The 17,473-nt window shown below is 36.1% G+C and overlaps 1 protein-coding gene across 4 annotated transcripts in view; it reads right to left on the reverse strand.

Moving 5' to 3' along the window:
* ABCA1 (ATP-binding cassette A1) overlaps positions 1-17,473 on the reverse strand; it is an 82,058-nt gene that overhangs the window by 3,602 nt on the left and 60,983 nt on the right. For 2 of the 4 annotated variants that reach the window (XM_077385574.1, XM_077385575.1), the window contains 13 exons: positions 16,411-16,452; positions 16,217-16,313; positions 15,890-16,017; positions 15,687-15,791; positions 12,057-12,203; positions 9,427-9,687; positions 9,162-9,297; positions 7,797-7,876; positions 7,575-7,682; positions 7,304-7,454; positions 2,958-3,094; positions 2,778-2,852; positions 2,152-2,449 (listed from right to left, as the gene is read on the reverse strand). In XM_077385574.1, coding sequence (XP_077241689.1) covers positions 2,152-2,449; positions 2,778-2,852; positions 2,958-3,094; positions 7,304-7,454; positions 7,575-7,682; positions 7,797-7,876; positions 9,162-9,297; positions 9,427-9,687; positions 12,057-12,203; positions 15,687-15,791; positions 15,890-16,017; positions 16,217-16,313; positions 16,411-16,452 — 1,765 coding nt within the window. Of the gene's footprint in view, positions 1-2,151; positions 2,450-2,777; positions 2,853-2,957; positions 3,095-7,303; positions 7,455-7,574; positions 7,683-7,756; positions 7,877-8,891; positions 8,953-9,161; positions 9,298-9,426; positions 9,688-12,056; positions 12,204-15,686; positions 15,792-15,889; positions 16,018-16,216; positions 16,314-16,410; positions 16,453-17,473 lie in introns of those variants that run through there. The other 2 variants (XR_013252118.1, XR_013252119.1) reach the window with 2 other exon arrangements.

Below are 17,473 nucleotides of genomic sequence, written 5' to 3' on the forward strand. Positions count from 1 at the left end.
CAGATGGTTAAAGTAGTAGATCTATACTGATTTCATCGAGGTGCTAAATAGAATGAATTGGTTTGAGTGAATAAGACTTGTAAGAACAGAGGATTCATGCCATTCAGAAAAAAAGAAAAAAAGAATAGAGGATTCATTTAAAATTTAAATATAACCAGTTTTATTAATTGGCATTTCAATTCCCGTGTTAGTTCTTTCTGCCACAGTACAATTCTCCTAGATAGCGTTCTACTGATTTATTCTCTCCATTCCTGCTTAATGTGTACTTTCTTCCATTCTTAGTCGCATTATGATTCTATTTCACAGTTTCTCAACAAATGGATATATTATTCACTTGATCTATTGCATAAAATCAACCATTTGGGTAACAATATACACGAGGCACATGGAATAAACTTTGTGTGTTTCACAAATGAACTCGGTAAGATATTGATGAAAACTGCAAACTTCATCAATGATATGATGCATCACAAACTCTAAAAAGATCAGATCAAAAAATTGGGATTTCCTAGTTTTTTTTGTAAGTGGAAGGCGAGTGGGCTCATTTTATTATTTCGTAACAAGGCCAGACACCACAACTATCTTAGACTTTGGGACTTTGATAAGGTTCACTTATCAGAGGAAGATAACTACAAAGATACATAGGAAACAATAATAATAGATCAGATAGCGGATGGAGTCAGAAATGGTGGCTACTGGATTTGAGACTTGGCGGTGATGGTACCTACCAGAGTCAGATAGAGAATGTAGTTGTATATTCGAACAAAGAGAAAACGAACGATATTAAAAGGTTTGTGCAACACAAGTGCATGTGAAACTCGCTCTAAACAGGGCTTAATCTGAATTACAAATTGAAGTTTCAGGGTAAAAGTCAGTAAAATTTAGGAATGCCAAACACTTGGGCCCTGTTCATTTGAGATATGACAACCGATGGAGCCCCAAAACTGATTACTGGGCTCAAAATTAATGTAACTTGAGTCCAATAATCAGTTTGGGGGCTCACCATCAGTTGCCATAATCTCAAACGAACAGGGCCTTGGTCTGAATGCAAGCCTTCTATCTTACACTTGACAGATTGTCCAGGAATTCATCTCATTCCACACTAGAAAATCACCCATCTTACAAAATTCTTTGTCTGACACCTGTATCAGACATGTTGAACACATGCTGGCACAGCTAATTAATCATTTTTCTTGCATTTTAGCATTACTTACATACATATATAATTCCAATGATCATTGAGATATCTAGACATGCCTACAACATAAAATAAAGTTATATTGCTCAGTAAAATTATAATTGTGTATGGGTATGTCTTAATGTTAGGTTTTTATCAGATACTTCATGTCCATGACCAACACTGGCACATGTGTACAAGTTACATAGATTTCCTTGATTAAAAGGAACTACTAATCCCAACTTTAACAGCTCAGATTTATTTAACCTTCTCTTTCATACCACCTAGGAAAATGTATTAATTACAGTCTTTACAGATTTCAAATGTAATCTGTATATTCTTTTTTAATCACCCATAAATATCAAGTTGATAAAAGCGGCAGATAATGAGAGCAGCAGCAGAAGTTATAGTCCTAGTGCATGTTTGTTATTCATATACATTGAAGAGACTCGGTGAGAGAGAAAATAGATTCTGTGGTCAGAATAAGAACATGATAATTACAAACATGGACTTAAATTCCGGTTTCGGTTTAGGACGAAATTGAAATTTCGGCCGAATTTCGGAAAAAAAATTGAATTTCATTTTTAATCCGAATTTTAGGCTGAAATTTCGGTCAAAATTTCGGATTAAGAGCAATAAAATAAAATAAAATAAATCATTTTTCCAAAATTTCGGTCGTTGGGCTATGATATTTTCACCCCCACTGCAGTACGCATTCACGCCCCGCCCCCCCCCCCCCCCCCCCCCCTTTTAACGTGATTTGACATAAAAAAGCGTTAAAGTTGCCCACTGTTCACGTTATAAGGGGGGCGAATGCGTACTGGCAGAGGGGGTGAAAATATCATCTCCCTTTCGGGTTTTGTGCATTTAGGTTTCGGTCCCAACTGAAATCCGAAATTTCGGTATTTCGGTTGAAATTTAAAACTTTGGTAATTACAAAAGCAATTGAAATAGTGTTTGGTGTTTAGTCATACCATCACGAGTTAGTTGCTCTGATAATTGTTCCCCAAACACACCATCAGTAACAGGCATTGAGGAAATAAGTGTCCTTATTCTTTCTTCATTGCCAAGCCAGCGTCCAATAGCAGTTATCATTTCCAGTGACAAACTTATCTCTGCTACATTTTCTGACGTGATGGAATCACTTCCTCCTATGCAAATTTCAAGGTCACTAAGTATGCTCCGTGGATGACATGGAAGGTCAAAGAGTGTTTCTTGAATTCTTCTGCACAATTGATCCAACTCAGTGGTGCTCACCTCTGTAGGTTTTACCTGAGAACAATCAGAACATGCTGTGAAATCTATTAAAGCAAAACATATTCATGATTTTAAATTTCGGCCATCCGAAATTTTGGATTTCGGTTGAGATCGACACTGAAAGTATAAATCCAAAATTTAGGCCAAAATCGGGAAAATGTAATATTTTAAATATTTTTTCTGAAATTTTTTTTTTCAAAAACTTCGGCTGAAATTACCAAAATTTCAACACAACAATGAAATTTGTTTTTTTTTTCGGCCGAAATTTCGGTTTCGGCTATGTCCGAAACCAAAACTGAAATTTTAAATCTTGATAATATTTGATTATATAATAATGAAATACCTCTAGTTCTAGATGATTTCCGAAACGTGTTTTCAGATGCTGGGGGCTTCCAATGCATCTTAGCCGGCCTCCGACCTTGATGTTCCACGAAAAAAATGAAGACAGTATGGTTCTATTAGTATTTAAGATATACTGGTTTCCAATCTTGTATGTAGAAGAAGTATACACTGTAAAAGGTACCATTATCCCAATCCTTGTACAGAGTGCTTGAGCTTCATTCATACTATGAGTTGTTAGAATGACAGCTGTCTTTCCTCTTCTGGTTGATAGGCGGGATATAACTTCCCACATGAATCTTTTGGCAATAGGATCCATACCTAATTATGAATTTATATATGGAAAACATTTAATTAATAAAGTGCAGGTCTTGCGAAACAAATACGTTGAACCAAATGTATATTATTAAAAGCAAACTTGATAGACATCAGTGACTAGTACTTTGAACTACACACATCTTTCATGGATGGAGGTTACAAAAGCCATCACAATATTAATGTCGAACAAATTTATGATTGACACTCATACTAAATTATGTAGAACCTACGATTGACTCCCCGACATCAATTTATGATGCAACTTGTAACAGAAAAAAAAATTCAAGAGTCAATGGGAAGCTCTTGGTTACAGATATCAACAAGATACTTCAAATCTGGAATTAACTAAGAAGTTAAATTACAGCAGAAAATATGAGTAACTAAGCTTCAACTGATAACCAATCCAAAAGAATGAAAATTGCAGCAGAAAATGGATCCACTCTAGGTTGATCACAACCGTAGATCAAACCCACAAAAATAAACCAGAAGTTGCTGGAGAAATCTTTGCAACAGTGGATTTTCTACATGAAAATTCCACGAACATGAACTAGGCAACAAAACCCTAACTCCTTCCTTATTCCAGAAGATGTAAGAATTCTCTCCAAAACACATTGCAAATACATAAACGGGCGGGCGGGCGTGAACAGAAAAGAACCAAGAAAGCTCTAAACCTTAAACTAAAAACCCTCCACTTTCGAAAAATATACTCACCTAAAGTTCCCTACAAAAAACTGCAAATGGTGACGTGAATATGGTTGTGAATAGTGACTTGAATAGTGTCGTAAACAGTGATGTGAATAATGTCGGGGCCCCTCTTTTATTCTAATTCACTTAAAAGACATAAGTGAAACTTTAAACATATACCTATTATACCACTATGATTTAAAACCTTATAACAAAAATAAAAGTAACTTCGGTACTAAGTATGTGCCTCAACGTCAAAACTTGTTTTAAGAACAAATATCTTTTCCCTTCTTTGACCCAAGTCGCTGGTCCAATTCTGGTTCACAAACAATGCCCATCTTGGCTTATATGAGCTTCATCTTAAAGTGGTTTCCCCATTGGAAAAGGTTGTCTTGGGAGGGGTTTCTCCTAAGATACCTTCGGCTCTGTTCACTTGCTTTCCGAGAAGCGGAAAGGAAAAGGAAAACCCCCTGAGATTTCCGTGAAAATGCGTTATTTGGGTGTTCACTAAGTTTCTGCGGAAACGTTTTATTATCATTATTCATGACGTGGAAATCGTGAATATCCAGTGTACCTAGTTTCTCAAGTTTTCGGTGGATCCTTTTCCGCTTCTCAGCAACGGAAAAGGGTCCTTTTCTCCTGACAGAAACTCCTCCTTCGTTACGGCAGTCTCATCCTTCTTGCAAATTTCTCAAAACCGTTAAGCCCTTCCATATTTTCTGGCGATCAACATGCCCTAATTCTTTCTGGCAAGAACTCCAGTGACGCACTAGATCAACTACCTGCTGCTGCAACCCCAAACCGGCAGCATCTGATCCGGTCATCCTTCAATTTTTTCCGGCGAAACTTGTCCATCCCGCGCAAATCGACTCATCCGATCCGGTCATCCTTCCATTTTTCCAGGTGAAACTTGCCCATCCCGGACGAATCGACTGAGTAAAAGCTCAATCCCTCCGAGCCCCTATACTAGCCGCCGGCCACAGCCCTAGACCGGAACTGGATTGCAGTTTGAAATGTTGGGTTGCGGTTTGGAGATGGGGCGATCGATGGTGGAGCTACAATTCAGAAGAAGAAAAATGAGCTAGGAGGCGGTTTAGGACGGAACGATCGACGGTGAAGGTGAAGGGGGCAGGGATAAGAATGTCTTTCATAAATTTGTTATAATGGAAAGGGATACGAATGTCTTCAAAATTTTATATTAACTTTTTTCATTTATTTTATTTTTTTATTTGTTTTGCTTTTCTTTTCTTTTCTTTTCTGCCCCATCAGATTCTCTAGGTTACAACCGAAAGAAAGCAAGTGAACAGAGCCTTCAGGTTTTAGTGGTTTCTTTCCCTTGAACTGCTTTGTCCAGTAAGCTATACACTTGTGAATGTTTTTCCTATATTTTTATATGAGATTTTTTTTTTGCGGGGCTTCTTGCTATTATACCCATAATTTCCTGTGATGTCAGGAATTGAGTAGCATACATTAGGACTAATGTTGTGTTTTTTTTCACCTTTTAAACAGCCTTGACAATATTTTCATATTGTAGTTTTTAATGTCTGAATTTTTCCTTCGAGATAATCAAAGCCTCAGACTTGAGACATGTTCATGTTACCTAAAGGAAAACAACCTATATGTTGAAGATGGATTTGCATCGTAAAGTACAAGCCTAATGGGAAAGTGAAAAGGTATAAAGGTTGCATGGTTTTCAAAGGATGTAATCAGATGTATGGAGTGGATTGCCTAGTTCAACCGTGCTCTAATGCAAATTGGGTTCAAGAGACATTATGCGAATTACACTTCATTTGTAAAACAAAGGCAAGACACCATCACTGCCTTTATTTCGCAAGTGGATGACATCATACTTACAAGAGATGATAAGGGATAAAACAGGTGAAGGACTATCTGCAGAAGGTCTTTGATAATAAAGACATTGGTCTTCTATGATAATTTCTATGGTTTTTGTCGTGGAGTCTTCCTGTCACAGAAAAAGTATACACTAGCTCTTCTGACAGATTCTTGTAATTGGGTGTAAAACCTATTTGAGATACCCATGGAGCTTAATCACAAGCTATTTGAAGATGCTGATCAGCCTCTTGAGAATCTAGGTATATATTAGGAGATTTTCGGTAAGCTGATATACTTGACTCTCAACTCTCAAGTATCACTCTTCCTTATCTCACCTATGTCGTTAGTGCCATTAGTCAGTTTATGCAATCTCTAAGTACCTTAAACACGGTAGCATTCCATCATATTCTAAGGTACCTTACATTCCTCAAGTTTATGCAATCTCCATGAAATTTGCACATGGAAGAAGCATCAAGTCCTTTCTAGGCCGTGACATTTTATATTTAGCGAAGTCTTTTTGTTAGACATGCCCGTAGCTTGGCATCTGTAGAATTCTCTTTGTTATACCTATAAGGGACAATAGTTCGAATCCAAAGAAATACGTCTTCCATTGAATACAAAACTACATGATGGGAAATTCATTTGCACAGGAATTTCACAATAGTCTAAAATATGTATAAATCAGTTTGCAACGATTCAACACTCTCTTGATCACAAAGATAAGGTCCAATACATAATAGAGGACCTTGGAGATGACTTTAAGGAATTAGTTATGCTCGCCATGATCCGATCTAATTCTCCCACATTCTGAGTGAGTGAGTGACCTGTTCTTTTAAACAGGCAAAAGAATGTTCATTCCTTCACTGCAACTAAAGCATGACACTAATAGTGATTTGATCAGAATGAAGTTGTCTATTCTGACTGACTCACTTTTGGGCATGGAAGAGGTGGAAGTCATGGTCACAAGATGAGGCCTATCATATTCACACAATAAATTTCACTTATTGGTTCCTGACTACATAGAGAATAGAATATTGGACAGGTGGCCATTTCATCAGGCCTTGTCCTAATCCTCAAGCCCCTGTTCATTGTCTGCTTTCATCAACAAATGCAATTGTGATGCTCCTCCACAATTCAAAATAGTGGTTGTCAACTAAATGGGTTTAATGTGAATTATCAGCAGATAAATCTCACCATATTAGTGCAAGATCATCATTTATCTCTTTGCTTTCCATCAGCCCCATCTTGGACTGCAGACACAGATGCCACTAATCACATACGTTTATGTCATGTAACCTTTCTTTTGGTGTTCCATCTACTAGACCTTCTAGGATAATCATGGGAAATCCATTGTGTGGAATCATAAGTTGTGTCGTTCTAACTGTGATGTTGTCTATACAATAATGTAACTTCAATTACTTGTTCATTATTTACCTTCACAAAAAAAAAATAAAAAAAATTACTTGTTCATTATGTCGTAAGGTTCCAAAGGCTTGAGTTTAATATACTTCTCAGCATGGGATGCAATCCATTTCCATTTGGGTATCTTGCTATTTTTTTCAACAACTGTCATGTGCTCATAAAAGCTGTTTCGTGTATAGCACAACAGACACATTGATAAATTGAAACAGAGAAATTATTTTTAGAGGCATTCAAATATATTACATTAAACATAACCAGTGATCAAGAAGCAACCTGTAGATGGCTCATCAAGAATCACAATAGGAGGATCGCCGATCATTGCAATGGCTACAGACAATTTGCGCTTGTTTCCCCCACTAAGAGAATATGATGGTTTACTAGCATGCTTCAATAAGTCGAACTCTACCAACTTTTCCTCGACAACCTGTGAGTGTACTTATAAGCATCACATGAAAGCCAAGTGCAAGATACAAATGAAATACTGACAAAAGTAAGCATTTCAAATATAACAAATAACAAAGCAAGATGCTAAGGTGCTTCCTACATCTTTCATCCTTATTTCAGGGACTCCTTTGATTCTTGCATAAAGTTCAAGATGCTCTTTGACAGTCAGAAGGTCAAGCAAAGCATCAAACTGTGGGCAATAACCAATCTGTATGGGGGAACAGGCAAATTAAAATGATTATATTGGTGATAACAGTATATTATGGACAAAAAGCACACAACCTTTACAGTGAAAAACTTGTGCAAACATTTCAAAAATTACATGCCGACGAGCAGCCTTGGGGCGTGAGCATATATCATTGCCAAAAATATACGCGGTTCCATCAGAAGGACATTCTTCTCCTGTATAACAATGTTAAAAATATCATTAAAAATGAATCATATCACTATAATCTACGAATTAGAGAACTTCTGTGTATAAAAGAAGCAAGAGATACTAAAATAAGTTTTGAGGCCTACAGTTTCTCCACCTATTTTCCTTCTCACAATTCTGAATAAACAGCTCAGCGTTGGATGAGAACTCATCTTGAAGGATATTATTTCAATACTTTATGAAACCCTCCATTGCATATGGAGAGGATTAGGAGTTTAAGGAATTAGAAATTTAGCCAAATCCCGATTATCTTCATGGTGATGATTTTGTTTTTTATTATGGAAGTCACAAGTTTTTGATTTGAGAGTATTCCCATTGAGAAACTGAAGGAATCGAATCCTCAACAAAGAACACTTAAAGAAAAGGTTACAGAACTCTTCACTGACTTTGATTTTCGAAAATACTCTCACTGACATTGTGGCCATTTTCTGGATTTTTTTCAAGCAACTGTAAGTGTTCCTCCACTCTTGTTATTTGGTGAAGAGACTCTGTGTGGAATTCAATTCCCAATAAATGTAAAAAGAAGAGCTACACTATAACTAGACTGATGTTATACATGTTTATATAATAACATGCCTTCAAAATATTCCAAAAGTTCTATGTTCTTCAAAATACAGTTGTACACCGTACACATTCTCACAATAATTAGCAGAACTGCATACAAAAGAAATGGAGTAATATGCATTCAATAGTCTCCATACAAATCTCTCTCTCTCTCTCTCTCTCTCTCTCTCTCTCTCTCTCTCTCTCTCTCTATAGATACAAGTATACATATAAAAGAGAGAGATTTATACACATACATATATGTATGCACATACCTACATATTTATAAATGTACATAAGTGCATTCATAAATATTTTATGTAGATATATCACATATACACGCAGATACATGCATGCATACAACCAGAAAGTAAATTGTTAGGGTTTGCTATAGATGAGCCCATTTGTACAATGATCCAAACCGCTTCTGTTAGGGCTTACTATGGATGGTCCATGCATGAAAACCCACTCCCATCGGACAATTCTAACCTTCAAATTGTTTCTGTTAAATGGACAGCACAAAAACAAATAATCAAAAGTCAGTATTAACAGCCACAAATGGTATGGATCATTGAATAAGTGGGCCCGCTAGCATTTCGACCTGGAGAATATGTGCATGCATCATTTAAGAATCAATGGCATGAAAAATATTATCCAACGTGTCCCAAAGATAAAAGGCAGAATTATTAATACAAAGAAACATTTGTATACCAGATAACATCGACAAAGTCGTAGTCTTCCCTGCTCCATTTGGTCCTAGAAAACCAAAACATTCTCCTTCTTGAACAGAAAACGTTAAGGAATGAACTGCAACTTTTGCAGCATGATTCATTCCTCCAGAATACACCTGATTTTGCCAAAAAGAAAAAAAAAACCCTGAAAGATCACATATAAGATCTGGAATGACATTATATTCAAATGAAAAAACTTGCACTTCGATTATAAGCTAAATCTAAACAAACCATTGAATGAGTACCTTGCGGAGATTACGCAAGTAAATTATGGCCCTATCAGCGGAACCTGAATCTACCCTCTGCCGTTCTGCCCGCACATCCATATCCTCAACATCAAAAGAAGAAGTTTCAGAGAATGATTTCAAAAGAGGCTCCAAGAAATTGTCAGAACTGCCACGGTGAAACATTCTGAAACTCCCCCACCACTCCTTGATAGTTACTAAGTTGAGTTTCTGGGGAGGTACGAGTTCAAGTCCAATCGTAAAAAGGAAGTAAACGATACACTGTCATAAAAAAAATTGTGGTAGGAGCAGGGTTAGCACATTCTCTATATGAAATCACATACATTAATTCCCACATAAAGATACCCATAAGAGCATATAAGTAGACAGACCATTGCTTTTGTATTAATAACGTCAAGTAGTAAAAGTTTGAGCTCTTCAAGATATGAACATAATGGTATTTACTTCCTTTAAATAGTGAAAGTGAAACGAACAAAGCTTTGGAACAGAGGTTTGTGTAATCCTACTAGGAACCCCAAATGTTTTCAAGTCCTGATATCATGCCAAATCAAGTCCACACTTGCTAGGAATCATATAAATAAAAGAGCAGGCTGTTAGAGATGAAAAATAATAGGATGGCTCACTCTTCATTTCCTAAGTGATATGAGGGGTAACAAGTGATAACAATTTCCTTGCCCAACTTGGGATCGTGATGGGCCTCATTATGATTTCGTTTTGATGTTTGGGGGTTCAGTGGGTTTCAAGAATAAGTACCTTGGAGTAGAAGAAGATCATAACTTTCGGAATATTGTCTTCTTTGTGGAGTTTTAGACAAATAGTGATGCAGAACGTGCGGTGTGGATCAAATCTTTTATTTTTTTATTTTCTATTTTCGTCATTTTATTTTTAGTATTTTTTTAGAGCATCAAAACTTGTCTATTTAGCTTTATTTTGGTATTTTTAGGAAGGTTTTTCGATTACCTATCCAAAGAGACCAAGATTACGCTATTTGGACTTGATTTGAGTAAGTTATAGGCAGTTTTAGGATATGGTAAGGGTCTAATACGGGATTAATATTTTAGGATTATCTTAGAGATATTTCTTCCTTTTATTTTTGTTGCTTTATATAGAAGATGGAGAATAATTGGTACGCAAGTATTTAGGGTTGCTATTCTTAGATTTTAACTCTCTATATTATGTAATGGCATGAGGAAAGAAAAATAGATTGAATAAATTTATTTTTGGACATCTCTTGTGAAGAGAGCATTGGCTCTTCACGTGGGTGAAGGAGCTTCGCTCCTTTCACTCGTTATATTGGAGCTTTCCTCCAAACCGTGGCATGGGTTTTCAAGCCCCACGAGATTATTTTAGTCGCTTCTTGTGTCGATCTCCATTTTGGTGTTGCCGCCCTACATTCCATGCATCAAATAGTGTAGCTAATCACCTTTGGGAAGCAGTGGGAGTACCATAGGCTTATATATGGACTTCAGGGCAGTTTCTTATCTTATTTTTTATGAATTCCATAAGATGTTATTGTCATGATGGATCGAGTTTGGTACTAGCTATGTATTTTCTCTCTTGTTCTATTATTTGTTGCACAATAGATGGAGATAATTGTTGTTGTGGAGAATGATGTAGGTAATAAACTTCTGGAGGTGATAACAGTTCAGATTTATCCATTTCTATGGTTGAATTGGAGAATGGCCTTGCTATTTATTTAACCTGTGGCTGTGATATAACTTTTTCTGTGGCTGCCAGACACACTCGCTTTTGGTTCCCGGGCTGTAGGTTATTATTGTGGGACACTTTTTAATTTGGTTATTAATTATTATAGCAGGATACACTTGCCTATGGTTTGCTGGGCTGTTGATTATTATCGCCAGACATCACAAACTGACTACCAATTTGTACAGTATAAAGTTTAAGTAGAAATATGCAGTGATTTTGTTCGGGCAAAAAAGCAATTAGATAACATCACCACCAAACCTCTTTCTAAAGATCAATCTTAGCGGCTAAAGAACACTGTTTTTCATTTGAATAGGTTAATGAATTAAAGATGGGAAAATCCAACTGGAAGAAACAAAGAGAAAATAAAAAAGAAAAGGGTAAAATAAAAATAAAGGCCAATAATTGGGTTCACGATATAGAGCCAATGAAATCCAAACCTTTATGTTAGATGGCATGATTTCCTTTTTTATGAAAATGATAGAACACCATTCTATCAGAAAAGAAAATAGGGAAGAAGATGATAGAAAAAATGGATAGAATGAGTTAATTTGAGGAAACTCAGGCCTCCAATGAGTTAATTCGAGGAAACTCGACCTCCAATATGCAAACTGCACTAATATTTGATTATTCATTGCCCAAAAGCCATACGGCATCTACATTATATAGAAATTAGGGAAAGCAAAATAAGGAAACATATATTAGCAGAATATGAAAAAGAAAATAAGGAAACCTAATATAAGATAGCAATAACATAAATAAGGAAAGCATCTAAATAAGAAAAATTATTCCTAACAGAAAATGCGCTTGTAAATTCCCAAGGATCATGAAAGATGTATACATGATGTTATGGCATGTACCCAAAGTATAATATACAAAAGGGAACATGAGAACATAAATGCAGAGGCATGAGACCAGAACAGCACCTCAACTCCTAAGTAACAGATAGAGCCACCAGTTACATTCCAGTCAAGAGTTCCATTGCCAAATGCATGTTTCACACCTTGTCGTCGAAGAGCTAGTGATGCAAGTCCATCCGCAAAGCAAAATCCTGGTGATAATCTAAAAATATTCTGGATAAAATATTAAAATATGTCAGGAAAAAGGGTTTTGTAGTGTACACTTTACTATTAAGTGAGCAACCAACTTTTTGAAGAAAACAAATAAGTAGAGATGTTTACCAGTTCAAAAAAGAACAGAAGTAGAAAATGTAAACAAGGAATAATTACAGCTGAATATAAATTATGTAAATCTCTAGCTAAATGCTTCAATAATGTACTGTATTTAAGGACTTCAAGTAATGTTGGAATTACAAAACCAAGTTAAGCATAAGATTCTATAAGCAAATTAGATACTCGTCAAATGATTGCATAACAGTGCAACAAATATGCAAAGGCTGAATTTGGTTTCTATGGTAGGTTGGAAAAAATATTAAATAGCTTATCTAAATTTGAGGACCTAGCCTCTCCCTTCTCCCATTAGAAAACCCTAACCCCTTCCCTCGGCCTTTCAAATCTCCTCTTTCCTCTCTTCTGCATCCCAAACCATCACTTTCCATCTTCATAACCCCTTCACAAACCCAAAACCCTATCTTCATCTCTTCAGGGATTTCCACAATCTCTTTCACCTCTTTGCAAATGTTCTCATCCAACCCTATAACTTTGTATATTACCTCTCTAAAAATTTCGCTTCCCTATCTTTGTACTCAAAACCCCATCTAAAGTCTGAACCCTTCACCCATCATAGAAACTAAAATCCACCCTTTTATTATCGCAAGCCACATGTTTTCCTTCCAATCCGTTACTATATCTTTCCCTTTCATCTTCCTAGTCATTATCATCCCGTTGTATTCCCTATACTCCATTTCTCCTATTTGAACATTTTTTCTATCCCTATCTCTATATCACTACATATACCTCCTATATGGCATCCTTTCTGAACACCTCTTCACTCCCAATTAGTCAATATTTAACTTACCAAAAACAACTGCCATATCTAGAACGATCAAATCTCAACCATTACTCCTGAAAAGAGTATCCATCCTTATATTCGAAGACACGTAATACCCCTAGATACTTATCTGAAGAAAGAGAAAACAGATAACAAGGATCCCAAAGTAGGTTGAGAGACAAATCTGGAGAGTGATGCATGGCTTCTATCAGGATGGAGCCAAGCTTGGGGTCAAGCTCTTTTCTAAGGGGGGACCGGAGGATGACAAGGACCAACTCTAGTAGGCGTAGTGTAGGGACACAAATGTAATTAGCCTTAAGTGGTATTAGTTCTAGTTTCTTCTTTTACTAGGTTGTATTTGTATGTAGGGTATACTTGTAATTAGTGAGTATTTGAGGGGCCTTGTAGTGAGAGCTTTTGTAATTGGGAGGGAATAGAGCTGGACACCCACTAGATATGGGAGGTGTTGAGAAAATCCACAGGGCAAATCTGATCTGATCGTGCACAAATAAACGGAAAAGTAAAAATAAAGACAACCCACAGGATGAACACCAGGATTTTACATGGTGTGACAGGATGCCTACATCCGCGAGCGAGAGACACAATCTTCCACTACGAGAGAAACAATCTACAAGGAGGATTACAATGGATCAAACACAAAACCCACAAACCCACAACCTTGCTTCTCAACCAAGATCGTACGCCGAGTGTAACCCGAGAAAAACCCAACAGAAAAACCCCAAGAGAAAACCCCAAGAAAAAAAAAAAAAATTTCCTCTTCTTCTCCTCTCTCTCTCTCTCAACCCAAAGAGAAAAAAAACCTCTTACATGTTTTATGTATACCTAAGTTTTTCCATACAACCTAAAAGTAGTTGCCTCTTTTGGTTTCTCACCAAGACACTTTCCCAACAGGGGTCTTTTGAATTTTGAGGGGGCTTTGATGATTTTTGGCTAAATTTTGAAAAGGATTTGTAACCCTAGCTTGGGGAGGGAGAAGTTGAAGGTTGTAAGTGTGATGTTAGAGAAGAATTCTGGCACATTGAAGGACTTTCATCTCTTCTTCCTTCTTGGCATGAATTCATTGCTTTTAGCTAAGTAGTTCTTGTTGTTTCTCTATAAAAAAATTCAATAAAAATCTAGTTTCTTTCCATTCATCTCAGTTTCGATCTATTATCTTTTTTTCTTATTTCTTAATCATTTTTCTTGTTGTTTTCATCAATTCTCAGCTCCTAGGAAGCACGGGTACTCTCCCGGGGCTCCCGCACCCGCACCCGACACGTATGGGGTGCGGGTACGTCCGGGTACGCTCCGGGTACGTCCGGGGTACGTACCCCAGTTTTTTGTAAAAAAAACAACTTGTTTTGCGTGTCGGGTGCGTGTTGGGTGCGCACCACGCGTACCCGACACGTCCTGCTTCTTCCTGCTGCTTCTCTTTAGTTTCCTGTACTCGGTATTTACATGTAAACCATTTAAGTAAATGTCCATTTACTTAAGATTTACATGTAAATAACGGAATACCCCCCTTTTGGATTTATTAAAAATAGTTTCAACACCCAAATCTAAAAGGAAAAAAAGTCAACTCTTCAGTTCTAGTACAAAATTCAAAGAAAAAGGGTCGGGTCAAAATTTTAACTTTCTTAACTTCCAAACGGTGGGGTATTTTTCAAATTTTAAAAATTCATAAAATCTATTTTGTCCAAACATTATTAAATCCCAAAAGTCCGGTAAAAAAAATCTCATAATTTATTCTCTAAAAATTATTCATCTTGTCAGGCACTTGTCAACACACTGGTGACAGACTTTTTTTCTAATGAATGATGTATTGATGCCTCATGTTATGAAATATGGAACTTAATCACTTATGGAATGAAGGGTAATATTAGAATTTTCCATTTTGGTGATGTTATTGTTATTTAATTGCTCTACAGTTTTTTTTTAATTTTTATAAATATATAATAAAATATTAAAATATATTATTATATTCGGCGTACACGAACGTACCCGCACCCGGTTTTTTTGGCAAATCACGTACCCACGTACCCGTGTCGTGTCGTACCCGCACCCCGTACCCGTACCCGTGCTTCATAGCTCAGCTCATTTTCAGCATGATATTCTTCATATCCTGTTTTGGACTGTAATTGTTAATTTTTACTGCTTTTTGGTTTTGTAATCCTTTAAGATGGAGAAAATGCATGGAAGCGGGAAAATTCCCTGGTTATCTTATCAGAGAAGAACTTTGATAGAAAATAGAGAAGGAAAACCAGATTTGTAAGGCCTTTATTCTCAGTTTGTGATTGCAGCTGAGCTTAGCTTCTTTTCTTGCTATATTTCGTTTTCAGATTCAATATAATTGCTATTTCTATCAATCTTTTCATCTTTTCACATTTTTCTGAATTTTCTTCACATTTTCAAGAAATATCTGGTCTGATCATAAAATTTCAGATCCTGAACAGATCTGAAAGGATTTAAAGAATTCTTCCCTAAAAGACATCATCATAATCAGGACTCATCTAAATATCAGCTAAAGAATTGTAAAACAACCAACACAATTAGTACTATATCAAACTCCAGACAGAATTTCATGGATGAATGAAGTAAAAACTCACCTTAAGAAAAGAATTTGCACTCTTAGTCGCTTGTATAAGCCCCATAATAAATGACATGACCATAAGAATAAGTCCAGTAAAAAAGTGTACCAAGAGAACCACATTCTGCATCAATTAATAGATTATTGGCAACTGAAAAACTCACAAAACATTGACAAGTTGGTGAGACAAAGTACGAAGAAAGACGGAGAAAGAAGCCTTACCTGTGCAATTGAGTGGTCAGAAAAGAAAAAAGTCAGGCAATATGTTGATGCTGCACTTGCCAATCCATATTCCAAAAACATGGCAATTGTCGGCAAGAAACAATCGCTTCCAATAAACTGATCGAGACCTACAAAACCAAAACTAATTCTGTGAACTCTATTATAAATGTAAGCAAAACAGGAAAAATTGGATTCAAAACAACACTAATGACACATAAAAATAGACGATGACAGAAACATCTTCGACCATTAAGAAACAAATCAAAGTTTGAAAAATGATCTGAGACAAACATGAATTTTCTGGAAGAGTACACTTTTAATACATACCGAAGATATAAAAGAGAATTATTGCAAACGATGTAGGAAATAAGAAGCTGATAAAATCCCATATGTATGTGGAAAGCCAATAAGACAGTATCGACACCTAAGTAAAAGGTGAATCATTAGCCTCGAAAAAACTGACAGAATATGAAGGACAACACATATTTTACAACTAAAATTCAGAAATGAGAAAACGATACCCCACTAATCAGCTGTTGGTGTTTTGCTTTGACTTCCCGCTCCTGCATCAATGAAGAAGACATATTTCTACCAGTTAAATCCCATCATCGTGCCGAGTCAGTTGTTAGATCAAAATAAAAAGTTAACTCAGACTAAAGAGTAAAAGTGATTACCAATTACCATTTAAATCTCATCATCGTGCCAAGTCAGTTATTATATCAAAATAAAAAGTAAAGTCAAGAGTACAAATGATTACCAATTGAAATACATGTTTTAACATCAAATTCTCAGAATTCCAAAAAATATCTGCCATTAAATATGATACTTTAAAAACCTTATTGCAGTGTTTCTCAATTTTCTCGGTCAGTTATTCATTTTGATTACTATACCATAACTATTAGAGTGGGAACAAATGCAAGAAGCAATGTGGGTCAGGAAGTGAAAAGCACAAGGAACCAAGAAAGAAAGTAAAGAGGAAATGTGTACGGAGCATCATGGGAAGTGAACATGAAGTGTGTAATAATACTCATTAGAAGCGGATGAGAAGCGTTTTGAATGAAATCAGGTCAAAGAAAGTTAACAGGAGTTCACGACTTATTAGAGTTACAATTTTTGGGGATTTATATTTTTACAAGCGTGATGTTTCATTCATTTTGATTTAAATGTCATGTTTTTGAAAAAAAAAATCACATTAGTATTATTTGAAACTATATACATTTCATTTTAAAATACACTCTGTTGACAGTAACAGGAGGAGAAAACATTCATTTAGGAAAAAATAATCACCAAAATAGGAAGCCTATTCTTAAATCTTCATTAAGTGGAAGTTTGCTAGAAGCACGCTTCCTCTAAATTTGGGATGCAAGAACTTATTTTCTAGCCAAACAAGGAAGCTTTTTGTAACTATGAATTCAGCAAGTCAGAACATGAGGACACCAAACCACTTATTTACATAAGAAGACAACAGGGTAGAACTGTCATTGTGATGTCATCATAAACTAATACCTTTTTAAATAGCAAAAGTGAAATGTCTTTTTAGGATACTTTGTATCCCATATCAACATAAGTCATTGGATAGTCAAG

Source organism: Tasmannia lanceolata, unplaced genomic scaffold (genome assembly GCF_043159265.1).
Source record: "Tasmannia lanceolata isolate RefF3 unplaced genomic scaffold, GAP_Taslan_0.1 ptg000007l, whole genome shotgun sequence".
Classification (NCBI taxonomy): Eukaryota; Viridiplantae; Streptophyta; class Magnoliopsida; order Canellales; family Winteraceae; genus Tasmannia; species Tasmannia lanceolata.